The following is a 27762-nucleotide window of genomic DNA, read 5'->3' as shown; positions in this document are numbered from 1 at the left end:
ATTACATTGTAACATTGTGAATATGCTCAGAGAAAATGTTACTTCTTTACATGCCCAAGTCCTCTGTGGTGGTGACGGGTTCTTTTAATCAAAATTCAGAGATAAGCAAACTACAAGAAGATAATTGGAATAGATTGAATAGACCCTCCCCTGCTGTACATTGGTACATGTCTCCCATGGCAGTGCCCGGCTTCCCATGAATAGACCTTATGGCAGATCTTCTTCTAGGAGAACATACAGATTCTTCCCACATTTCATTACACAATAATGAGGAAACTGAAATTCTCTGATTATTATTATTAATTTTATTATATACAGAACATACTGAGTCAGTACTTTGTAGAACCCCCTTTCTCTACAAGTCTTTTTGGGGGTGTATCTACCAGCTTTGCCCATCTAGAGAGGACATTTCTGCCCATTCTTCTTCTCTGTAGAATATCTCAAGCTCTGTCAGATTGGATGGAGAGCGTCTGTGATCAGCAATTTTCAAGTCTGGCCACAGATTCTCAATGGGATTTAGGTCTGGACTGTGACTGGGCCATTCTAACACATGAATATGCTTTGATGTAAACCATTCCATTGTAGCTCTGGCTGGATGTTTCGGGTCGTTGTCCTGCTGAAAGGGCAACCTCCGCCCCGGTCTCAAGTCTTCTGCCGACTCTAAAGCCACGTACACACGAGCGGACTGTATGGCCAACTAAGTCCGTCAGACAATCCGACGGACAGTCCGTCCTACTTTCGAATGAACGGACTTGACCACACACGATGAACAGACAGTCCGTCGAAAGCTTGCGCGATGACGTGTACAGCACGTACGACGGGACTAGAAATAGGACGTCCAATACACAGCAATGCAACCTTTCGCCGTGTAAATCCTTTCTGAGCATGCGCCATACTTTGTCCGTCGAACTTGCCTACTCACGAGCGGACTGTCCGCTGAAACCAAAGTTGGACGGACAATATTATGGAAATTCCGAAATACTTAGTCCGCCAGACTGCACGCTGAAAAAGTCCGCTGAAGCCCACACACGAGCGGATTGTCCGCTGAAATGTGTTTCGGCGGACTAAGTTGGACAGACAGTCCGCCCGTGTGTACACGGCTTTACAGGTTTTCTTCTAAGATTGTCCTATATTTGTCTCCATCCATCTTCCCATCAACTCTGAGCAGCTTCCCTGTCCCTGCTGAAGAAAACCATCCCCACCACATGATGCTGCCACCACCATGTCTCACGGTGGGGATGGTGTGTTCGGGGGATGGGCAGTGTTAGTTTTCCCCACACATAAAGGGCAGATTTGTGGAGAGACGACTAATAGTTGTCCTGTGGACAGATTCTCCCCCCTGAGCTGTGGATCTCTGCAGCTCCTCCAGAGTTACCATGGACCTCTTGGCTCTTCTCTGATGAATGCTCTCCTTGCCCGGCCCGGTCAGTTTAGGTGGACGGCCGTGTCTTGGTAGGTTTGCGGTTGTGCCATACTCTTTCCATTTTCCGATGATGGATTGAACAGAGCTCCGTGAGATGGTCAAAGCTTGGGAGATTTTATTATAACCCAACCCTGCTTTATACTTCTCCACAACTTTATCCCTGACCTGTCTGGTGTGTTCCTTGGCCTTCATGATACTGTTTGTTCACTAAGGTTCTCTAACAAACCTCTGAGGGCTTCACAGAACAGCTGTATTTATACTGAGATTAAATGACACACAGGTGGGCTCTATTTACTAATTAGGTGACTTCTGAAGGCAATTGGTTCCTCTATATTGTAGTTAGGGGTATCGGAGTAAAGGGGGCGCCATACAAATGCCCCCCCCCCCACACTTTTCACATATTTATTTGTATCATTTATCATTTTCCTTCCACTTCACAATTATGTGACACTTGTTGTTGGTCCATCACAGAAAATCCCAATAAAATACATTTATGGTTTTGGTTGTAACATGAGAAAATATGGGGAATGTCAAGGGGTATGAATACTTCTTCAAGGCTCTGTACATTCAAGATATAGCCCACCCATGGGATATTACCGATCCAAGCCATGCCAAACCCCTCCCCCATGGACAGTCATTCATAGCATTTCTTGCCTCTCAATGCTCAGACAGCTCTTAATACAAAGTCTATCACATCTCTTTGACGTTAGATTTGTGGTTAGGACAAAACTAAACCAAGACTTCCATCTTCTCTGTAGAAACATCTCCCGGACTTCTCACTTCAGGGCAACAATATGTAGAGGGCTCGGCTCACACTGCAGCGATGCGGGGACCCTGCGAATCTCCAGTGCATCGCATACAACTCGCAGGCAATTCACACTGCTCTATGCAAACTGCCGGGACTCGGGAGTGTCAATAAAAAGCTAATGACCCCCCCAAATCGGTTTACATATCGCAGAGCGAACTGCAAATTCAGCCAGGAATCGCATCGCATCAAATCCGATTCTGCTGCGGACTTAAAAAAAGGGTCCCGAGCGAGTTTGGTCCGAATGCAATGCAAATTCAGCCATACTATATCTGTATACTATATCTGTATACCATATCTGTATACTACATCTATATACTATATCTGTATACTATATCTGTATACTATATCTGTATACCATATCTGTATACTACATCTATATACTATATCTGTATACTATATCTGTATACTATGTCTGTATACTAGATCTGAATACCATATTTGTATACTATATCTATATACTCTATCTGTATGGCTGGGTTGGCATCTCACAGAGATGGCATGTGATTTGCACTGCAGTGCGGTGCGAATCGCGTCCGATTTCGGGCATCACAGCTGTGTGAACCCGGCCCATAAGGAGTAATAACCCAAAATAAGGAATATATATTATTAGGGGGCTCTAAAACACCTCTTTCAGTTGTTGTAGTGTATGGTGAGGTTGGCACAGTATAGGGTACAGTTGTAGGGTGAGGTCAGCGCAGTATAGGGTACAGTTGTTGTAGTGTAGGGTGAGGTTGGCACAGTATAGGGTACAGTTGTTGTAGGGTGAGGTTGGCACAGTATAGGGTACAGTTGTTGTAGTGTAGAGTGAGGCTGGCTCAGTATAGGGTACAGTTGTTGTAGTGTAGGGTGAGGTTGACACAGTATAGGGTATGGCTGTAGTGTAGAGTGAGGTTGGCACAGTATAAAGTATGGCTGTTGTAGTGTAGGGTGAGGTTGGCACAATATAAGGTACAGTTGTTGTAGAGCGAGGTTGGCACAATATAGGGTACAGTTGTTGTAGGGTGAGGTTGGCACAGTATAGGGTATGGTTGTTGTAGTGTAGGGTGAGGTTGGCACAGTATAGGGTATGGTTGTTGTAGTGTAGAGTGAGGTTGGCACAATATAAGGTACAGTTGTAGAGTGAGGTTGGCACAATATAGGGTACAGTTGTTGTGAGTGAGGTTGGCACAGTATAGGGTACAGTTGTTGTAGGGTGAGGTTGGCACAGTATAGGGTATGGTTGTTGTAGTGTAGGGTGAGGTTGGCACAGTATAGGGTACAGTTTTTGTAGTGTAGAGTGAGGCTGGCTCAGTATAGGGTACGGTTGTTGTAGTGTAGAGTGAGGTTGGCACAGTATAGGGTATGGTTGTAGTGTAGAGTGAGGTTGGCACAGTATAAAGTATGGCTGTTGTAGTGTAGGGTGAGGTTGCCAGAGTATTGGGTATGGTTGTTGTAGTGTAGGGTGAGGTTGGCACAGTATAGGGTACAGTTGTTGTAGACTGAGGTTGGCACAGTATAGGGTACAGTTGTTGTAGGGTGAGGTTGGCACAGTATAGGGTATGGTTGTTGTAGTGTAGGGTGAGGTTGGCACAGTATAGGGTACGGTTGTTGGAGTGTAGAGTGAGGTTGGCACAGTATAGGGTACAATTGTTGTAGTGTAGAGTGAGGCTGGCTCAGTATAGGGTACGGTTGTTGTAGTGTAGAATGAGGTTGGCACAGTATAAAGTATGGCCGTTGTAGTGTAGAGTGAGGTTGGCAGAGTATTGGGTATGGCTGTTGTAGTGTAGAGTGAGGTTGGCACAGTATAGGTTACGGTTGTTGTAGTGTAGGGTGAGGTTGGCACACCATTAGGTATGAATGTTGTAGTGTAGGGTGAGGTTGGCACAGAAAAGGGTGAGATTGGCACAAAGTAGTATATGGATGGCAAAGTGTAGGCTATTGTTGGCACAATGTGGAGTAAGGTATGCTCAAGCATAGTGTGTGGTTGGCACTGTGTAGGGTACTGTTGGTTCTGTTTAGGATTAGGATGGCACAATGTAGTGTATTCTTGGCACATTGAAGGTTACTATTGGCACAGTGTAGGGGGAGGTTGGCACAATATAGAGTGAGGTTGGGTTGTTGGATGAGTTTGGCACAATGTGGGGTGAGGGTAGCACAATGTATAGTAAGGTTGGCACAGTGTGGGGTGAGGTTGGCACACTAGGGTGTGGCTGGGTTGTTAAATGAGGTTGTCATAATGTAGATTAGCAGTGTAGGGTTAGATTGGCACAATGCAGAGTGAGGCTGGCACAGTGCTGGGTGCGGTTGGGTTTTTGGGTAAGTTTGGCACAATGTAAGGTGATGTTGCCATAGTGTGAGATGAGGTTGGCACAATGTAGGTAGAGGCAGGCACAATGTAGGGTGAGGTTGGCACAATGTAGGGTGAGGTTGGCACAATGTAGGGTAAGGGTGGCACAATGTAGGGTGAGGTTGGCACGGTGTTGGGTGAGGTTGGCACAGCGTGGGATGAGGTTGGCAGGATTACAGCTCCAGTTCAATTGTCTCACTCTTGCGGTGTCAGACGGAGTAGTTGGGCCTCTCTCGGTGCCAGCAGCACACTGTCTTCTGCCATCTTTCCTCCATTGTGGCCCTGCTGGGTGGAGAGCAGGAGTTTTGCCGTGGCGGTGTAGTGTGGGAGGTGCAAGGGGAAGATCTGGGATTGGTTGGATGGATTGATGGCGACTAGGAGGGTAGAGCAGCCCCAGTGGCTCAGGACGCTGAGGGTGGAGTTATCAGACAGGGTTTGTAGCCATCCAGCGTAAAGGGCGGGGTTCTGGAGGCGCAGGAGGAGTAGAGAGCGGAGCCAGGAGGGTGGCGGATGTGTCTGCAGAAATGGAAAGGAGGAAACTTGGTCACAGAATATATTCCCACCATTGATTCCCATACCAGCCAGGCAGTCCCCTCCCCCCACTCCCAAAAATTCTGTATTCTGGGGTCACAGCATCAGAAATGCCCCCATCTGGGGTCAGAGGTGTATGACAGAGACCCCCCATGAATGCTCTCTGTCTAGGTTCAGGCGAGGTGACCCACCTGGGAGACCCCCCATTAATGCTCTCTGTCTAGGTACAGGTGAGGTGACCCACCTGGTAGACCCCCCAATTAATGCTCTCTGTCTAGGTACAGGTGAGGTGACTGGGAGACCCCTCATTAATGCTCTCTGTCTAGGTACAGGTGAGGTGACCCACCTGGGAGACCCCCCGTTAATGCTCTCTGTCTAGGTACAGGTGAGGTGACCCACCTGGGAGACCCCCCGTTAATGCTCTCTGTCTAGGTACAGGTGAGGTGACTGGGAGACCCCCAATTAATGCTCTCTGTCTAAGTACAGGTGAGGTGACCCACCTGGGAGACCCCCATTAATGCTCTCTGTCTAGGTACAGGTGAGGTGACCCACCTGGGAGACCCCCCGTTAATGCTCTCTGTCTAGGTACAGGTGAGGTGACCCACCTGGGAGACCCCCTGTTAATGCTCTCTGTCTAGGTACAGGTGAGGTGACCCACCTGGGAGACCCTCTGTTAATGCTCTCTGTCTAGGTACAGGTGAGGTGACCCACCTGGGAGACCCCCCGTTAATGCTCTCTGTCTAGGTACAGGTGAGGTGACTGGGAGACCCCTCATTAATGCTCTCTGTCTAGGTACAGGTGAGGTGACCCACCTGGGAGACCCTCTGTTAATGCTCTCTGTCTAGGTACAGGTGAGGTGACCCACCTGGGAGACCCCCCGTTAATGCTCTCTGTCTAGGTACAGGTGAGGTGACACACCTGGGAGACCCCCTGTTAATGCTCTCTGTCTAGGTACAGGTGAGGTGACCCACCTGGGAGACCCCCCATTAATGCTCTCTGTCTAGGTACAGGTGAGGTGACCCACCTGGTAGACCCCCCAATTAATGCTCTCTGTCTAGGTACAGGTGAGGTGACTGGGAGACCCCTCATTAATGCTCTCTGTCTAGGTACAGGTGAGGTGACCCACCTGGTAGACCCCCCAATTAATGCTCTCTGTCTAGGTACAGGTGAGGTGACTGGGAGACCCCTCATTAATGCTCTCTGTCTAGGTTCAGGCGAGGTGACCCACCTGGGAGACCCCCCATTAATGCTCTCTGTCTAGGTACAGGTGAGGTGACCCACCTGGTAGACCCCCCAATTAATGCTCTCTGTCTAGGTACAGGTGAGGTGACTGGGAGACCCCTCATTAATGCTCTCTGTCTAGGTACAGGTGAGGTGACCCACCTGGTAGACCCCCCAATTAATGCTCTCTGTCTAGGTACAGGTGAGGTGACTGGGAGACCCCTCATTAATGCTCTCTGTCTAGGTACAGGTGAGGTGACCCACCTGGGAGACCCCCCGTTAATGCTCTCTGTCTAGGTACAGGTGAGGTGACCCACCTGGGAGACCCCCATTAATGATCTCTGTCTAGGTACAGGCGAGGGGACCCACCTGGGAGACCCCCCATTAATGCTCTCTGTCTAGGTACAGGTGAGGTGACCCACCTGGGAGACCCCCCATGAATGCTCTCTGTCTAGGTACAGGTGAGGTGACCCACTTGGGAGACCCCCCATGAATGCTCTCTGTCTAGGTACAGGTGAGGTGACCCACCTGGCTGAGGGACAGTTTGATGGTTCCCGGCAAGGTGACCGCCATGAATTGCAGCAGTTTTGGAGAGGTGAGAGACGAAACCTGCAGAGAAGACAGAACGTCACCAATGGTCCATAAATGACCCCCCTCCTCCCCCAAGTTCTCACCTCCCACACAGTTTTCATGACCTCTGAACTCTCTTCGGCCTCCCATGGCTTCCAGTCTAATACGGGGCGGGTCCGCAGGAAGAGGGACTTGTTGATGGTGACCTCCTCACCCAGCCAATCAGGGAGCAGAACTATCCTAATAGTAGACTTGTGTTAGAATTGTGTCATGTAGGTTGTCATTGTGTGACTCTGTAATATTGTGGTGTCACCTTTCCTCTCCACTGACACCGTCCAGCTCCTCCTGAAGACTTTCCACCACCTGAGAACACAGGTAAGTGATGGTGATATGGAGGAGAGAACATGGGTAAGTGATGGTGATATAGAGGAGAGAACACGGGTAAGTGATGGTGATATAGAGGAGAGAACACGGGTAAGTGATGGTGATATAGAGGAGAGAACACGGGTAAGTGATGGTGATATGGAGGAGAGAACACGGGTAAGTGATGGTGATATAGAGGAGAGAACACGGGTAAGTGATGGCGATATAGAGGAGAGAACACGGGTAAGTGATGGTGATATAGAGGAGAGAACACGGGTAAGTGATGGTGATATAGAGGAGAGAACACGGGTAAGTGATGGTGATATAGAGGAGAAAACACGGGTAAGTAATGGTGATATAGAGGAGAGAACACGGGTAAGTGATGGTGATATAGAGGAGAGAACACCGGTAAGTGATGGTGATATAGAGGAGAAAACACGGGTAAGTGATGGCGATATAGAGGAGAGAACACGGGTAAGTGATGGTGATATAGAGGAAAGAACACGGGTAAGTGATGGTGATATAGAGGAGAGAACACGGGTAAGTGATGGTGATATAGAGGAGAGAACACGGGTAAGTGATGGTGATATAGAGGAGAGAACACAGGTAAGTGATGGTGATATAGAGGAGAGAACACGGGTAAGTGATGGTGATATAGAGGAGAGAACACGGGTAAGTGATGGTGATATAGAGGAGAGAACACGGGTAAGTGATGGTGACATAGAGGAGAGAACACGGGTAAGGGATGGTGATATAGAGGAGAGAACACGGGTAAGTGATGGTGATATAGAGGAGAGAACACGGGTAAGTGATGGTGACCTCCTCACCCAGCCAATCAGGGAGCAGAACTATCCTAATAGTAGACTTGTGTTAGAATTGTGTCATGTAGGTTGTCATTGTGTGACTCTGTAATATTGTGGTGTCACCTTTCCTCTCCACTGACACCGTCCAGCTCCTCCTGAAGACTTTCCACCACCTGAGAACACAGGTAAGTGATGGTGATATGGAGGAGAGAACATGGGTAAGTGATGGTGATATAGAGGAGAGAACACGGGTAAGTGATGGCGATATGGAGGAGAGAACACGGGTAAGTGATGGTGATATAGAGGAGAGAACACGGGTAAGTGATGGTGACATAGAGGAGAGAACACGGGTAAGTGATGGTGATATAGAGGAGAGAACACGGGTAAGTGATGGTGATATAGAGGAGAGAACACGGGTAAGTGATGGTGACATAGAGGAGAGAACACGGGTAAGTGATGGTGACATAGAGGAGAGAACACGGGTAAGTGATGGTGACATAGAGGAGAGAACACAGGTAAGTGATGGCGATATAGAGGAGAGAACACGGGTTAAGTGATGGCGATTTAGAGGAGAGAACACGGGTAAGTGATGGTGACATAGAGGAGAGAACACGGGTAAGTGATGGCGATATAGAGGAGAGAACACAGGTAAGTGATGGTGATATAGAGGAGAGAACACGGGTTAAGTGATGGCGATTTAGAGGAGAGAACACGGGTAAGTGATGGTGACATAGAGGAGAGAACACGGGTAAGTGATGGCGATATAGAGGAGAGAACACGGGTAAGTGATGGTGATATGGAGGAGAGAACACGGGTAAGTGATGGTGATATAGAGGAGAGAACACGGGTAAGTGATGGTGATATAGAGGAGAGAACACCGGTAAGTGATGGTGATATGGAGGAGAGAACACGGGTAAGTGATGGCGATATAGAGGAGAGAACACGGGTAAGTGATGGTGATATGGAGGAGAAAACACGGGTAAGTGATGGCGATATAGAGGAGAGAACACGGGTAAGTGATGGTGATATAGAGGAGAGAACACGGGTAAGTGATGGTGATATAGAGGAGAGAACACGGGTAAGTGATGGTGATATAGAGGAGAGAACACGGGTAAGTGATGGTGATATAGAGGAGAGAACACAGGTAAGTGATGGTGATATAGAGGAGAGAACACGGGTAAGTGATGGTGATATAGAGGAGAGAACACGGGTAAGTGATGGTGATATAGAGGAGAGAACACGGGTAAGTGATGGTGATATGGAGGAGAGAACACGGGTAAGTGATGGCGATATAGAGGAGAGAACACGGGTAAGTGATGGCGATATAGAGGAGAGAACACGGGTAAGTGATGGTGATATAGAGGAGAGAACACGGGTAAGTGATGGCGATATAGAGGAGAGAACACGGGTAAGTGATGGCGATATAGAGGAGAGAACACGGGTAAGTGATGGTGATATGGAGGAGAGAACACGGGTAAGTGATGGTGATATAGAGGAGAGAACACGGGTAAGTGATGGTGATATAGAGGAGAGAACACGGGTAAGTGATGGTGACATAGAGGAGAGAACACGGGTAAGTGATGGTGACATAGAGGAGAGAACACGGGTAAGTGATGGTGACATAGAGGAGAGAACACGGGTAAGTGATGGTGACATAGAGGAGAGAACACAGGTAAGTGATGGCGATATAGAGGAGAGAACACGGGTTAAGTGATGGCGATTTAGAGGAGAGAACACGGGTAAGTGATGGTGACATAGAGGAGAGAACACGGGTAAGTGATGGCGATATAGAGGAGAGAACACGGGTAAGTGATGGCGATATAGAGGAGAGAACACGGGTAAGTGATGGTGATATGGAGGAGAGAACACGGGTAAGTGATGGTGATATAGAGGAGAGAACACGGGTAAGTGATGGCGATATAGAGGAGAGAACATGGGTAAGTGATGGTGATATAGAGGAGAGAACACGGGTAAGTGATGGCGATATAGAGGGGAGAACACGGTTAAGTGATGGAGGTATCGAGGAGAGAACACGGGTAAGTGATGGCGATATAGAGGAGAGAACACGGGTAAGTGATGGAGATATGAAGGAGAGAACACAGGTAAGTGATGGTGATATAGAGGAGAGAACACGGGTAAGTGATGGCGATATAGAGGGGAGAACACGGTTAAGTGATGGAGATATGAAGGGGAGGACACGGGTAAGTGATGGCGATATAGAGGAGAGAACACGGGTAAGTGATGGTGACATAGAGGAGAGAACACGGGTAAGTGATGGAGATATAGAGGAGAGAACACGGGTAAGTGATGGAGATATGAAGGGGAGAACACGGGTAAGTGATGGTGATATAGAGGAGAGAACACAGGTAAGTGATGGTGATATAGAGGAGAGAACACGGGTAAGTGATGGCGATATAGAGGAGAGAACATGGGTAAGTGATGGTGATATAGAGGAGAGAACACGGGTAAGTGATGGCGATATAGAGGGGAGAACACGGTTAAGTGATGGAGGTATAGAGGAGAGAACACGGGTAAGTGATGGCGATATAGAGGAGAGAACACGGGTAAGTGATGGAGATATGAAGGAGAGAACACAGGTAAGTGATGGTGATATAGAAGAGAGAACACGGGTAAGTGATGGCGATATAGAGGGGAGAACACGGTTAAGTGATGGAGATATGAAGGGGAGGACACGGGTAAGTGATGGCGATATAGAGGAGAGAACACGGGTAAGTGATGGTGACATAGAGGAGAGAACACGGGTAAGTGATGGAGATATAGAGGAGAGAACACGGGTAAGTGATGGAGATATGAAGGGGAGAACACGGGTAAGTGATGGTGATATAGAGGAGAGAACACGGGTAAGTGATGGTGATATAGAGGAGAGAACACGGGTAAGTGATGATGATATAGAGGAGAGAACACGGGTAAGTGATGGTGATATGGAGGAGAGAACACGGGTAAGTGATGGCGATATAGAGGTGAGAACACAGGTAAGTGATGGAGATATGAAGGGGAGAACACGGGTAAGTGATGGTGATATAGAGGAGAGAACACAGGTAAGTGATGGAGATATGAAGGGGAGAACACGGGTAAGTGATGGTGATATAGAGGAGAGAACACGGGTAAGTGATGGTGATATAGAGGAGAGAACACGGGTAAGTGATGGTGACATAGAGGAGAGAACACGGGTAAGTGATGGTGACATAGAGGAGAGAACACGGGTAAGTGATGGTGACATAGAGGAGAGAACACGGGTAAGTGATGGTGACATAGAGGAGAGAACACAGGTAAGTGATGGCGATATAGAGGAGAGAACACGGGTTAAGTGATGGCGATTTAGAGGAGAGAACACGGGTAAGTGATGGTGACATAGAGGAGAGAACACGGGTAAGTGATGGCGATATAGAGGAGAGAACACGGGTAAGTGATGGCGATATAGAGGAGAGAACACGGGTAAGTGATGGTGATATGGAGGAGAGAACACGGGTAAGTGATGGTGATATAGAGGAGAGAACACGGGTAAGTGATGGCGATATAGAGGAGAGAACATGGGTAAGTGATGGTGATATAGAGGAGAGAACACGGGTAAGTGATGGCGATATAGAGGGGAGAACACGGTTAAGTGATGGAGGTATCGAGGAGAGAACACGGGTAAGTGATGGCGATATAGAGGAGAGAACACGGGTAAGTGATGGAGATATGAAGGAGAGAACACAGGTAAGTGATGGTGATATAGAGGAGAGAACACGGGTAAGTGATGGCGATATAGAGGGGAGAACACGGTTAAGTGATGGAGATATGAAGGGGAGGACACGGGTAAGTGATGGCGATATAGAGGAGAGAACACGGGTAAGTGATGGTGACATAGAGGAGAGAACACGGGTAAGTGATGGAGATATAGAGGAGAGAACACGGGTAAGTGATGGAGATATGAAGGGGAGAACACGGGTAAGTGATGGTGATATAGAGGAGAGAACACAGGTAAGTGATGGTGATATAGAGGAGAGAACACGGGTAAGTGATGGCGATATAGAGGAGAGAACATGGGTAAGTGATGGTGATATAGAGGAGAGAACACGGGTAAGTGATGGCGATATAGAGGGGAGAACACGGTTAAGTGATGGAGGTATAGAGGAGAGAACACGGGTAAGTGATGGCGATATAGAGGAGAGAACACGGGTAAGTGATGGAGATATGAAGGAGAGAACACAGGTAAGTGATGGTGATATAGAAGAGAGAACACGGGTAAGTGATGGCGATATAGAGGGGAGAACACGGTTAAGTGATGGAGATATGAAGGGGAGGACACGGGTAAGTGATGGCGATATAGAGGAGAGAACACGGGTAAGTGATGGTGACATAGAGGAGAGAACACGGGTAAGTGATGGAGATATAGAGGAGAGAACACGGGTAAGTGATGGAGATATGAAGGGGAGAACACGGGTAAGTGATGGTGATATAGAGGAGAGAACACGGGTAAGTGATGGTGATATAGAGGAGAGAACACGGGTAAGTGATGATGATATAGAGGAGAGAACACGGGTAAGTGATGGTGATATGGAGGAGAGAACACGGGTAAGTGATGGCGATATAGAGGAGAGAACACAGGTAAGTGATGGAGATATGAAGGGGAGAACACGGGTAAGTGATGGTGATATAGAGGAGAGAACACAGGTAAGTGATGGAGATATGAAGGGGAGAACACGGGTAAGTGATGGTGATATAGAGGAGAGAACACAGGTAAGTGATGGTGATATAGAGGAGAGAACACGGGTAAGTGATGATGATATAGAGGAGAGAACACGGGTAAGTGATGATGATATAGAGGAGAGAACACAGGTAAGTGATGATGATATAGAGGAGAGAACACAGGTAAGTGATGATGATATAGAGGAGAGAACACAGGTAAGTGATGATGATTTAGAGGAGAGAACACAGGTAAGTGATGATGATTTAGAGGTGAGAACACGGGTAAGTGATGGCGATATAGAGGAGAGAACACGGGTAAGTGATGATGATTTAGAGGAGAGAACACGGGTAAGTGATGATGATATAGAGGAGAGAACACAGGTAAGTGATGATGATTTAGAGGAGAGAACACAGGTAAGTGATGATGATTTAGAGGTGAGAACACGGGTAAGTGATGGTGATATAGAGGAGAGAACACGGGTAAGTGATGATGATATAGAGGAGAGAACACAGGTAAGTGATGATGATTTAGAGGAGAGAACACAGGTAAGTGATGATGATTTAGAGGTGAGAACACGGGTAAGTGATGGCGATATAGAGGAGAGAACACGGGTAAGTGATGATGATTTAGAGGAGAGAACACGGGTAAGTGATGATGATATAGAGGAGAGAACACGGGTAAGTGATGGTGATATAGAGGAGAGAACACGGGTAAGTGATGGTGATATAGAGGAGAGAACACGGGTAAGTGATGGCGATATAGAGGAGAGAACACGGGTAAGTGATGATGATATAGAGGATAGAACACAGGTAAGTGATGGTGATATAGAGGAGAGAACACGGGTAAGTGATGATGATATAGAGGAGAGAACACGGGTAAGTGATGGAGATATGAAGGGGAGAACACGGGTAAGTGATGGTGACATAGAGGAGAGAACACGGGTAAGTGATGGCGATATAGAGGAGAGAACACGGGTAAGTGATGGAGATATGAAGGGGAGAACACGGGTAAGTGATGGTGATATAGAGGAGAGAACACAGGTAAGTGATGGTGATATAGAGGAGAGAACACAGGTAAGTGATGGTGACATAGAGGAGAGAACACAGGTAAGTGATGATGATATAGAGGAGAGAACACAGGTAAGTGATGATGATTTAGAGGAGAGAACACAGGTAAGTGATGATGATTTAGAGGTGAGAACACGGGTAAGTGATGGCGATATAGAGGAGAGAACACGGGTAAGTGATGATGATTTAGAGGAGAGAACACGGGTAAGTGATGATGATATAGAGGAGAGAACACGGGTAAGTGATGGTGATATAGAGGAGAGAACACGGGTAAGTGATGATGATATAGAGGAGAGAACACGGGTAAGTGATGATGATATAGAGGAGAGAACACGGGTAAGTGATGATGATATAGAGGAGAGAACACAGGTAAGTGATGATGATATAGAGGAGAGAACACGGGTAAGTGATGGCGTTATAGAGGAGAGAACACAGGTAAGTGATGGCGATATAGAGGAGAGAACACGGGTAAGTGATGGCGATATAGAGGAGAGAACACGGGTAAGTGATGATGATATAGAGGAGAGAACACGGGTAAGTGATGGCGATATAGAGGAGAGAACACGGGTAAGTGATGGCGATATAGAGGAGAGAACACGGGTAAGTGATGGCGATATAGAGGAGAGAACATGGGTAAGTGATGGTGACATAGAGGAGAGAACACGGGTAAGTGATGGTGATATAGAGGAGAGAACACGGGTAAGTGATGGTGACATAGAGGAGAGAACACGGGTAAGTGATGGTGACATAGAGGAGAGAACACGGGTAAGTGATGGCGTTATAGAGGAGAGAACACAGGTAAGTGATGGCGATATAGAGGAGAGAACACGGGTAAGTGATGGCGATATAGAGGAGAGAACACGGGTAAGTGATGGCGATATAGAGGAGAGAACACGGGTAAGTGATGATGATATAGAGGAGAGAACACGGGTAAGTGATGGCGATATAGAGGAGAGAACACGGGTAAGTGATGGCGATATAGAGGAGAGAACACGGGTAAGTGATGGCGATATAGAGGAGAGAACATGGGTAAGTGATGGTGACATAGAGGAGAGAACACGGGTAAGTGATGGTGATATAGAGGAGAGAACACGGGTAAGTGATGGTGACATAGAGGAGAGAACACGGGTAAGTGATGATGATTTAGAGGTGAGAACACAGGTAAGGGATGATGATTTAGAGGTGAGAACACGGGTAAGTGATGGTGATATAGAGGAGAGAACACGGGTAAGTGATGATGATTTAGAGGAGAGAACACGGGTAAGTGATGATGATATAGAGGAGAGAACACAGGTAAGTGATGGTGATATAGAGGAGAGAACACGGGTAAGTGATGGTGATATAGAGGAGAGAACACGGGTAAGTGATGGCGATATAGAGGTGAGAACACGGGTAAGTGATGATGATATAGAGGAGAGAACACGGGTAAGTGATGATGATATAGAGGAGAGAACACGGGTAAGTGATGGCGATATAGAGGAGAGAACACGGGTAAGTGATGGTGATATAGAGGAGAGAACAGGGGTAAGTGATGGTGATATAGAGGAGAGAACACGGGTAAGTGATGGTGATATAGAGGAGAGAACACGGGTAAGTGATGGCGATATAGAGGAGAGAACACGGGTAAGTGATGATGATATAGAGGAGAGAACACGGGTAAGTGATGATGATATAGAGGAGAGAACACGGGTAAGTGATGGTGACATAGAGGAGAGAACACGGGTAAGTGATGATGATTTAGAGGTGAGAACACAGGTAAGGGATGATGATTTAGAGGTGAGAACACGGGTAAGTGATGGTGATATAGAGGAGAGAACACGGGTAAGTGATGATGATTTAGAGGAGAGAACACGGGTAAGTGATGATGATATAGAGGAGAGAACACGGGTAAGTGATGGTGATATAGAGGAGAGAACACGGGTAAGTGATGGTGATATAGAGGAGAGAACACGGGTAAGTGATGGTGATATAGAGGAGAGAACACGGGTAAGTGATGGCGATATAGAGGAGAGAACACGGGTAAGTGATGATGATATAGAGGAGAGAACACGGGTAAGTGATGATGATATAGAGGAGAGAACACGGGTAAGTGATGATGATATAGAGGAGAGAACACAGGTAAGTGATGATGATATAGAGGAGAGAACACGGGTAAGTGATGGTGATATAGAGGAGAGAGCACGGGTAAGTGATGGTGATATAGAGGAGAGAACACGGGTAAGTGATGGCGATATAGAGGAGAGAACACGGGTAAGTGATGGTGATATGGAGGAGAGAACACGGGTAAGTGATGATGATATAGAGGAGAGAACACAGGTAAGTGATGGTGATATAGAGGAGAGAACACGGGTAAGTGATGGCGATATAGAGGAGAGAACACGGGTAAGTGATGATGATATAGAGGAGAGAACACGGGTAAGTGATGATGATATAGAGGAGAGAACACGGGTAAGTGATGATGATATAGAGGAGAGAACACAGGTAAGTGATGATGATATAGAGGAGAGAACACGGGTAAGTGATGGCGATATAGAGGAGAGAACACGGGTAAGTGATGGCGATATAGAGGAGAGAACACGGGTAAGTGATGGCGATATAGAGGAGAGAACATGGGTAAGTGATGGTGACATAGAGGAGAGAACACGGGTAAGTGATGGTGATATAGAGGAGAGAACATGGGTAAGTGATGGTGACATAGAGGAGAGAACACGGGTAAGTGATGGTGATATAGAGGAGAGAACATGGGTAAGTGATGGTGATATAGAGGAGAAAACACGGGTAAGTGATGGTGATATAGAGGAGAGAACACGGGTAAGTGATGGTGATATAGAGGAGAGAACACGGGTAAGTAATGGTGATATAGAGGAGAGAACATGGGTAAGTGATGGTGACATAGAGGAGAGAACACGGGTAAGTGATGGTGATATAGAGGAGAGAACACGGGTAAGTGATGGTGATATAGAGGAGAGAACACGGGTAAGTGATGGCGATATAGAGGAGAGAACACGGGTAAGTGATGGAGATATGAAGGGGAGAACACGGGTAAGTGATGGTAATAGATGGCTCCCCGTATCTATATATGAAGAATGACGGAACCCAGGAACTACATATTATCTGAGCTTTAATGGTTTCTCAATGTAGACAACTTCTCACTTCCATCTAGAGCAAAGGTTCAGGGTAAAGGATTGTACAGGGAAATCCTGGAGCAGAGTTACCCCAGGCTCTATCCCTTTAATAAGATATGATTGGACCCCCAGTGGTGGTTTCTGTGCTGATCATAAGTGGTGGTCTCTGTCCTGGTCCTCAGTGGTGGTCTCTGTCCTGGTCCTCAGTGGTGGTCTCTGTCCTGGTCCTCAGTTGTGGTCTCTGTCCTGGTCCTCAGTGGTGGTCTCTGTCCTGGTCCTCAGTAGTGGTCTCTGTCCTGGTCCTCAATGGAGGTCTCTGTCCTGGTCCTCAGTAGTGGTCTCTGTCCTGGTCCTCAGTAGTGGTCTCTGTCCTGGTCCTCAGTGGTGGTCTCTGTCCTGGTCCTCAGTAGTGGTCTCTGTCCTGGTCCTCAGTAGTGGTCTCTGTCCTGGTCCTCAGTGGTGGTCTCTGTCCTGGTCCTCAATGGAGGTCTCTGTCCTGGTCCTCAGTGGGGGTCTCTGTCCTGGTCCTCAGGGGTGGTCTCTGTCCTGGTCCTCAGTGGGGGTCTCTGTCCTGGTCCTCAGTGGGGGTCTCTGTCCTGGTCCTTAGGGGTGGTCTCTGTCCTGGTCCTCAGTGGTGGTCTCTGTCCTGGTCCTCAGTGGTGGTCTCTGTCCTGGTCCTTAGGGGTGGTCTCTGTCCTGGTCCTCAGTGGTGGTCTCTGTCCTGGTCCTTAGGGGTGGTCTCTGTCCTGGTCCTCAGTGGTGGTCTCTGCACACACAACGTACAGCACAGGGACTGACCACACACAGTCAGACAACAGACATACAACACCAGCTCATCATGTGGCAGTTTGTGTGTCGGAGAGTATGGAGGCCACAGAGTAGAACTTCAGTCCTGATGTCCCGGCTCACCTGTACATGAGGTCCTCCATAATGTTATAACTCCCCTAGTCCATGTTGTAAGGACATTGTATACATTGAATATTATAAAACTCAACATTCCAAATCCTCCATTTCCGGATCCCTCCACCATCCTGATCCCTCCACCATCCTGATCCCTCCACCATCCTGATCCCTCCACCATCCGGATATTATCCTAATATTAGGTCATCACAACTTATAATTCTTCCATCTTACCATCATCAGGGCCTCTCTGTGGCCCCCGGCCAGGCTGAACCCCGATACCCCGTCCCGTATCCATCGCCTCACCGCATGCTGTATATGGAGGACAAACAGAGGATAAACCGGGGAAACGCCCCACATTGCACCCCCTGTATAATGACATCTCCACTACCCCCCCCCACACTGATATTTCCCCTCCCCCACACATACCTTTACTGTCTGCTCCTGGCTAGTGTTGGATTCCTCTGATAGTACGATGTCCAGCAAAATCCGAATATCTGGACAAGAGAAATATAAGACAAACTTTCCATCATCATCCGTGTAAAGTGTACCCCGAATCCCAGGGGGGGGCTGTCACCCCAACAATGACCACACCAAATATCTCCTCCCCCTCTCTATATATAATATATTATACAAGAGTGACATCACTGCTCTCCAGATATAAGAGTGAGGAAAATAACGATCGTCTCCCTGCAGATGGTGTAAGATTTCCCACTTACATAGAAATGAAGGGTCTATAATTGTTATCAGAGGTGTATTTTATATGATGGAGACAGAATATCAACCAAAAATCCAGAAAAAAACACACAATACAAATGTTATCAGTGAGTAAAATAAGTATTTGATCCCCTTATGCCGCGTACACACGACAGGACTTAAGTCCGACAGACTTTCGACGGAGTTCTGCCGGAGTTCTGACGGACTTTCCGAATGAACGGACTTGGCCACACACAATCACACCAAAGTGCGACGGATTCGAACGTGATGACGTATGACCGGACTAGAATAAGGAAGTTCATAGCCAATAGCTGCCCTAGTGTCGGTTTTAGTCCGTCAGACTAGCACACACACGAGCGGATTTCTGGGTCCGGCAGAGTTCTGGCGGAAAAATTTGAAGCATGTTCCATTTCTTAAGTCTGTCAGACTTTTGCGAATCAAAAGTCTGTTGCAGCCCCCACACACGATCGAATAGTCTGCCGGAATCATTCCGTCAGACTTTGGATGTTGAAAAGTCCGGTCGTGTGTACGGGGCTTTAGTAGTTGGTGGAGAAACCCTTGTTGGTGATCACAGAGGTCAGACGTTTCTTGTAGGTGGTGATGAGGTTTCCACATCTCAGGAGGGATTTTCTCCTCTCTTCTCTACAGATCTTCTCTAAATCCTCAAGGTCTCTTGGCATCTCGAAGTTTCAGCTCCTTCATAAATGTTCTATATTATTAAGGTCTGGAGACTGACTAGGCCACTCTATGACCTTCATGTGCTTCGTCTTGAGCCACTCCTTTGTTGCCTTGGCGGTGTGTTTTGGGTCATTGTCATGCTGGAAGACCCGTCCATGACCCATCTTCAATGTTCTGCCTGAGGGAAGAAGGTTCTCCTCCAAGATCTTACAATACACGGCCCCGTCCATTGGCCCCCCAATGCAGCAAAGTCAGAGGCCTGCACCTTTATCAGAGAAACAGCCCCAAAGCATCATGTTCCCCCCTCCGTGTGTGACTGTAGGGATGGTGTTCATGTTCCCCCCTCCGTGTGTGACTGTAGGGATGGTGTTCATGTTCCCCCCTCCGTGTGTGACTGTAGGGATGGTGTTCATGTTCCCCCCTCCGTGTGTGACTGTAGGGATGGTGTTCATGTTCCCCCCTCCGTGTGTGACTGTAGGGATGGTGTTCTTAGGGTCATAGTCACCATTTTTCTTCCTCCAAACACGTCAAGTCGAGTTGATGCCAAAGAGCTGAGTTTTGGTCTAATTTGACCACAGAACTTTCTCCCCAATCCTTCTCTGAAACATTTAGATGATCATTGGCAAACTTCAGACGGGCCTGTACATATATCTTTCCGAGGAGGGGGACCTGTACATGTGTCTTCCTGAGGAGGGGGACCTGTACATGTGTCTTCCTGAGGAGGGGGACCTGTCCATGTGTCTTCCTGAGGAGGAGGACCTGTACATGTGTCTTCCTGAGGAGGAGGACCTGTACATGTGTCTTCCTGAGGAGGGGGACCTGTCCATGTGTCTTCCTGAGGAGGGGGACCTGTACATGTGTCTTCTTGAGGAGGGGGGCCTGTACATGTGTCTTCCTGAGGAGGAGGACCTGTACATGTGTCTTCCTGAGGAGGGGGACCTGTACATGTGTCTTCCTGAGGAGGGGGACCTGTACATGTGTCTTCCTGAGGAGGGGGACCTGTACATGTGTCTTCCTGAGGAGGAGGACCTGTACATGTGTCTTCCTGAGGAGGATGACCTGTACATGTGTCTTCCTGAGGAGGATGACCTGTACATGTGTCTTCCTGAGGAAGGGGACCTGTACATGTGTCTTCCTGAGGAAGGGGACCTGTACATGTGTCTTCCTGAGGAGGGGGACCTGTACATGTGTCTCTTCCTGAGGAGGGGGGCCTGTACATGTGTCTTCCTGAGGAGGGGGACCTGTACATGTGTCTTCCTGAGGAAGGGGACCTGTACATGTGTCTTCCTGAGGAAGGGGACCTGTACATGTGTCTTCCTGAGGAGGGGGGCCTGTACATGTGTCTTCCTGAGGAGGGGGACCTGTACATGTGTCTTCCTGAGGAAGGGGACCTGTACATGTGTCTTCCTGAGGAAGGGGACCTGTACATGTGTCTTCCTGAGGAGGGGGACCTGTACATGTGTCTTCCTGAGGAGGGGGACCTGTACATGTGTCTTCCTGAGGAAGGGGACCTGTACATGCGTCTTCCTGAGGAGGAGGACCTGTCCATGTGTCTTCCTGAGGAGGAGGACCTGTACATGTGTCTTCCTGAGGAGGGGGGCCTGTACATGTGTCTTCCTGAGGAAGGGGACCTGTACATGTGTCTTCCTGAGGAGGGGGACTCGCCATGTTTGGAGGAAGAAAGATGCTGACTATGACCCTAAAAACACAATCCCTACAGTCACACACGGAGGGGGAACATGACACTTTGGGGCGGTTTCTCTGATAAAGGTACAGGCCGACTTTGCTGCATTGAGGGGCCAATGGACGGGGCCGTGTATTGTAAGATCTCGGATGAGAACCTCCTTCCCTCATCCAGAACACTGAAGATGGGTCATGGATGGGTCTTCCAACATTACAATGACCCAAAACATACCACCAAGGCGAGGCCGAGGAGTGGCTCAAGAAGAAGCACATTAAGGTCATGGAGTGGCCTCGCCAGTCTCCAGACCTTCATCCTATAGAACATGTATGGAGGAGCCGAAACTTCGAGTTGCCAAGAGACCTTCAGGATTTAGAGAAGATCTGTAATGCTCTGTACACACGGGTCGGACATTCTGACCACAAAACCCGTCTGATTTTTCCCAACGGATTTCGTCCGAAACTTGTGTTGCATACACACGGTTGCACAAAGTTGTCGGAATTTCCGATCGTTCTAAACGAGGTGACGTCACACACGTACGTCGGGAGTATAAACGGGCTGGTAGCCAATAGCTTTCGTCTGGTAATTTATTCTGAGCATGCGTGGCACTTTGTGCGTCGGAATAGTGTACACACGATCGGAATTTTTGGGATCGGACTTTGTTGTCGGAAAATTTTAGATCCTTGTGCATCAGAAAATCCGACGGAAAAAGTCAGATGGAGCCCACACACGGTGGGATTTTCCGACAACGCGATCCGATCGCACATTTTCCATCAGAAAATCCGACCGTGTGTACAGGGCATAAAGAAGAGAGGACCAAAATCCCTCCTGAGATGTGCAAACCTCATCACCACCTACAAGAAATGTCTGACCTCTGTGATCACCAACAAGGGTTTCCCCACCAACTACTAAGGGGATCAAATACTTATTTTACTCCCTGAACTCCATTTATAACATTTGTATTGTGTGGGTTTTTTTTTCTGTATTTTTGGTTGATATTCTGTCTCCATCATATAAAATACAATTATAGACCCTTCATTTCTATGTAAGTGGGAAATCTTACACCATCTGCAGGGGAGACGATCGTTATTTCCCCCCAACTGTATTATACAGAATTACATCATCTATATACAGTATCTCCCAAAAGTAAGTACACCCCTCAGTGACATTTCTTCTCTCTTTTCATGTGACAACACTGAAGAAATGACACTTGTCTACAATGTAAAGTAGTGAGTGTACAGCTTGTATAACAGTGTAAATTTAACACACCTGCTCCCCATTCACACCTGAGACCTTGTAACACTAACGAGTCACATGACACCGGGGCAGGGAAAATGGCTAACTGGGCCCAATCTGGATATTTTCACTTAGGGGTGTACTGACTTTTGTTGCCAGCGGTTTAGACATTAATGGCTGTGTGTTGAGTTATTTTGAGGGGACAGGAAATTTACACTGTTATACAAGCTGTACACTCACTACTTTACATTGTAGACAAGTGTCATTTCCTCAGTGTTGTCACATGAAAAGAGAGAAGGAATGTCACCGAGGGGTGTACTTACTTTTGTCACATACTGTATGTGGCTCCCACTGGATTACCGTATTTCTGGCCCTCGGTCACCAGGCTCCGTGCGCTTCTCCTCATATCCGCCATCCTCAGGAGGACTCCTCCGCACCCCAGTAGTGAAGCTCCTCGTATGGACAGTCTGAGATCTGAGGACACAGAGATGGGGAGATGATCCAATATACAGTAGATCTCCCCCAGTCAATGGATATGATTGGACACACACAGCTCGGTGACTGCCAGCATTGTAATAATCCAACAATGAGAGATAATAATCCGAGGTGTGACTCCAGCATGCTGGAAAACTGATCACAGGCTTGTCACAGCCGGGCACTGGAGGAAGAGTCAGATTGTGATGAGTATCTATCAGTGATGAGTATTGTCAGGGCCGGGCTCAGCCCTTCCTTCTCAAAGCTGGCCGCTCAGCCGTCGGCTAATTGCCAGCTCCTATCTCTCTCCACAGTGACTCACCTGCTGATGATATCCTGCTCATCAGTCCTGCTGCTGTTCTGCCTCAAGTGCCCTGTCCATTATTCCACGAAGCGTATGCTCCAACAGGAAGACAAGAGGTACAGTGTCACTGATGCATGCACTGTCACTGCTCACCATCCTCGTGGCCTCCTCAGATGGTGACAGGACAGAGAAAAGGTTAGCGCCGTAGTTGCATACAACCATTCCTCTCTTCTATCAGGCACCCAAGTAGACTCAGTGACCTCATGAACCCCTCCCTCCTCATCACTGGAGCAAACTTGGCAGTATGCTGCGGCTGGGGGAACATGACTGCTAGTTCTTGTCCTTCTCGGGCAGCCCCTCTCTCTGGGCTCACGTTACTCCCTTCCTCAACCTGGGTACCAACATTGGAGCCTTCTAATCGCTGCGCATCCTCCAGCAGCATGTACCCAACACTGTGGTCAAATAGATCGGGGGACTCCTCCGTGCATGATGGTGGGGCTACAGAAGGAGTGACTGTGGACACGGAGCCGGTGGAATGGGGCGCTTTGGCAGCTGCTTTGGAAGGAAAACTACTTTGAGCCTGGGGGACAGAGGATGAGGAGGATGAGGACGGCTTTGTTATCCCCTCCACCAACTCTTCTGCATGTTGTGGCTCAATAACACGGCCAGCAGCAGAAAAAAAGGACAAGTGTGTCCCACGGCCACCTGCAGAGGAAGCACCATGTCCACGACCAGCACACAGAGCCTGCTTGCCCTCTTTTAGTGGCCTGTGAGTGTCCGCCTCTCCTTGGTGGCCTCCCAGACAGGATGTATATTTTGTTTTGCAACATCACACTACACTGTATTAGAGACTTTGTACACTGCCTGCACTGCATTAGAGACTTTGTACACCGCCTGCACTGCATTAGAGACTTTGTACACCGCCTGCACTGCATTGGAGACTTTGTACACCGCCTGCACTGCATTAGAGACTTTGTACACCGCCTGCACTGCATTAGAGACTTTGTACACCGCCTGCACTTCATTAGAGACTTTGTACACCACCTGCACTTCATTAGATACTTTGTACACCGCCTGCACTGCATTAGATACTTTGTACACTGCCTGCACTGCATTAGATACTTTGTACACCGCCTGCACTGCATTAGAGACTTTGTACACCGCCTGCACTGCATTAGATACTTTGTACACCGCCTGCACTGCATTAGATACTTTGTACACCGCCTGCACTGCATTAGAGACTTTGTACACCGCCTGCACTGCATTAGATACTTTGTACACCGCCTGCACTTCATTAGATACTTTGTACAACGCCTGCACTGCATTAGATACTTTGTACACCGCCTGCACTGCATTAGATACTTTGTACACCGCCTGCACTGCATTAGAGACTTTGTACACCGCCTGCACTGCATTAGAGACTTTGTATACCGCTTGCACTGCATTAGATACTTTGTACACTGCCTGCACTGTATTAGATACTTTGTACACCGCCTGCACTGCATTAGATACTTTGTACACCGCCTGCACTGCATTAGAGACTTTGTACACCGCCTGCACTGTATTAGAGACTTTGTACACCGCCTGCACTGCATTAGATACTTTGTACACCACCTGCACTGCATTAGAGACTTTGTACACCTCCTGCACTGCATTAGATACTTTGTACACCGCCTGCTCTGCATTAGAGACTTTGTACACCGCCTGCACTGCATTAGATACTTTGTACACCGCCTACACTGCATTAGAGACTTTGTACACCGCCTGCACTGCATTAGAGACTTTGTACACCACCTGCACTGCATTAGATACTTTGTACACCGCCTGCACTGCATTAGGTACTTTGTACACCGTCTGCACTGCATTAGATACTTTGTACACCGCCTGCACTGCATTAGATACTTTGTACACCGCCTGCACTTCATTAGATACTTTGTACACCGCCTGCACTGCATTAGATACTTTGTACACCGCCTGCACTTATTTAGATACTTTGTACACCGCCTGCACTGCATTAGATACTTTGTACACCGCCTGCACTGCATTAGAGACTTTGTACACCGCCTGCACTGCATTAGAGACTTTGTACACCGCCTGCACTGCATTAGAGACTTTGTACACCGCCTGCACTGTATTAGAGACTTTGTACACCGCCTGCACTGCATTAGATACTTTGTACACCGCCTGCACTGCTTTAGAGACTTTGTACACCTCCTGCACTGCATTAGATACTTTGTACACCACCTACACTGCATTAGAGACTTTGTACACCGCCTGCACTGCATTAGAGACTTTGTACACCACCTGCACTGCATTAGATACCTTGTACACCGCCTGCACTGCATTAGATACTTTGTACACCGTCTGCACTGCATTAGATACTTTGTACACCGCCTGCACTGCATTAGAGACTTTGTACACCGCCTGCACTGCATTAGATACTTTGTACACCGCCTGCACTGCATTAGATACTTTGTACACCGCCTGCACTTCATTAGATACTTTGTACACTGCCTGCACTGCATTAGATACTTCGTTCACCGCTTGCACTGCATTAGATACTTTGTACACCGCCTGCACTGTATTAGATACTTTGTACACCGCCTGCACTGCATTAGATACTTTGCACACTGCCTGCACTGCATTAGAGACTTTGTACACCGCCTGCACTGCATTAGAGACTTTGTATACTGCCTGCACTGTATTAGATACTTTGTACACCCGCCTGCACTGTATTAGAGACTTTGTACACCGCCTGCACTGCATTAGATACTTTGTACACCACCTGCACTGCATTAGAGACTTTGTACACTGCCTGCACTGCATTAGAGACTTTGTACACCACCTGCACTGCATTAGAGACTTTGTACACCGCCTGCACTGCATTAGATACTTTGTACACCACCTGCACTGCATTAGAGACTTTGTACACCGCCTGCACTGCATTAGAGACTTTGTACACCACCTGCACTGCATTAGATACTTTGTACACCGCCTGCACTGCATTAGAGACTTTGTACACCACCTGCACTGCATTAGATACTTTGTACACCACCTGCACTGCATTAGAGACTTTGTACACCGCCTGCACTGCATTAGAGACTTTGTACACCACCTGCACTGCATTAGATACTTTGTACACCGTCTGCACTGCATTAGATACTTTGTACACCGCCTGTACTGCATTAGATACTTTGTACACCGCCTGCACTGCATTAGAGACTTTGTACACCGCCTGCACTGTATTAGATACTTTGTACACCGCCTGCACTGCATTAGATACTTTGTACACCACCTGCACTGCATTAGATACATTGTACACCGCCTGCACTGCATTAGATACTTTGTACACTGCCTGCACTGCATTAGATACTTTGTACACTGCCTGCACTGCATTAGATACTTTGTACACCGCCTGCACTGCATTAGATACTTCGTACACTGCCTGCACTGCATTAGATACTTTGTACACTGCCTGCACTTCATTAGATGCATTGTTACACGTCTGCACTGCATTAGATACTTTGTACACCGTCTGCACTGCATTAGAGACTTTGTATACCGCCTGCACTGTATTAGATACTTTGTACACCCGCCTGCACAGCATTAGAGACTTTGTACACCGCCTGCACTGCATTAGATACTTTGTACACCGCCTGCACTGCATTAGAGACTTTGTACACCACCTGCACTGCATTAGAGACTTTGTACACCACCTGCACTGCATTAGAGACTTTGTACACCACCTGCACTGCATTAGAGACTTTGTACACCGCCTGCACTGCATTAGATACTTTGTACACCACCTGCACTGCATTAGAGACTTTGTACACCGCCTGCACTGCATTAGAGACTTTGTACACCGCCTGCACTGCATTAGAGACTTTGTACACCGCCTGCACTGCATTAGAGACTTTGTACACCACCTGCACTGCATTAGATACTTTGTACACCGCCTGCACTGCATTAGATACTTTGTACACTGCCTGCACTGCATTAGAGACTTTGTACACCACCTGCACTGCATTAGATACTTTGTACACCGCCTGCACTGCATTAGAGACTTTGTACACCGCCTGCACTGCATTAGATACTTTGTACACCGTCTGCACTGCATTAGAATACTTTGTACACCGCCTGTACTGCATTAGATACTTTGTACACCACCTGCACTGCATTAGATACTTTGTACACCGTCTGCACTGCATTAGATACTTTGTACACCGCCTGTACTGCATTAGATACTTTGTACACCGCCTGCACTGCATTAGAGACTTTGTACACCGCCTGCACTGTATTAGATACTTTGTACACCGCCTGCACTGTATTAGATACTTTGTACACCACCTGCACTGCATTAGATACTTTGTACACCGCCTGCACTGCATTAGATACTTTGTACACTGCCTGCACTGCATTAGATACTTTGTACACCGCCTGCACTGCATTAGATACTTCGCACACCGCCTGCACTGCATTAGATACTTTGTACACCGCCTGCACTGCATTAGATACTTTATACACTGCCTGCACTTCGTTAGATGCTTTGTACACCGTCTGCACTGCATTAGATACTTTGTACACCGTCTGCACTGCATTAGAGACTTTGTACACCGCCTGCACTGCATTAGATAGTTTGTACACCGCCTGCACTGCATTAGAGACTTTGTATACCGCCTGCACTGTATTAGAGACTTTGTATACCGGCTGCACTGCATTAGATACTTTGTACACCGCCTGCACTGCATTAGAGACTTTGTATACCGCCTGCACTGTATTAGAGACTTTGTACACCACCTGCACTGCATTAGATACTTTGTACACCACCTGCACTGCATTAGA

At 47.7% G+C, this 27762-nt stretch overlaps 1 protein-coding gene across 1 annotated transcript; it reads right to left on the bottom strand.

Moving 5' to 3' along the window:
• Positions 1-282: 282 nt before the first annotated feature.
• Positions 283-22611, bottom strand: LOC144000276 (uncharacterized). The gene is made up of 8 exons (XM_077494009.1): positions 22503-22611; positions 18260-18327; positions 18065-18142; positions 8169-8218; positions 7193-8095; positions 6984-7119; positions 6838-6918; positions 283-5073 (listed from the first exon to the last, which is right to left on the bottom strand). Exons 1-8 carry the CDS (start codon positions 22555-22557, stop codon positions 4753-4755), a joined length of 1692 nt encoding a protein of 563 aa, XP_077350135.1. The 5' UTR covers positions 22558-22611; the 3' UTR covers positions 283-4752.
• Between the last annotated feature and the right edge of the window lie 5151 nt (positions 22612-27762).

This window comes from Lithobates pipiens, unplaced genomic scaffold (assembly GCF_037356315.1).
Source record: "Lithobates pipiens isolate NorthernLeopardFrog02 unplaced genomic scaffold, aLitPip1_a1.2 Scaffold_206, whole genome shotgun sequence".
NCBI lineage: Eukaryota > Metazoa > Chordata > Amphibia > Anura > Ranidae > Lithobates > Lithobates pipiens.
The sequence above is the reverse complement of the archived record's forward strand: the minus strand, read 5'-3'. Positions and strand labels throughout refer to the sequence as shown.

What these genes read in the sequence shown, in the direction of transcription:
- LOC144000276 (XM_077494009.1), bottom strand. Translation starts at nt 22,557, where the DNA reads ATGGCGGATATGAGGAGAAGCGCACGGAGCCTGGTGACCGAGGGCCAG. An exon ending in ACAGAGAGGCCCTGATGATG is followed by an intron (nt 8,219 to 18,064) that starts GTAAGATGGAAG and finishes CTGTGTTCTCAG; the next exon opens with GTGGTGGAAAGTCTTCAGGA. An exon ending in TCAAACTGTCCCTCAGCCAG is followed by an intron (nt 5,074 to 6,837) that starts GTGGGTCACCTC and finishes CCATTTCTGCAG; the next exon opens with ACACATCCGCCACCCTCCTG.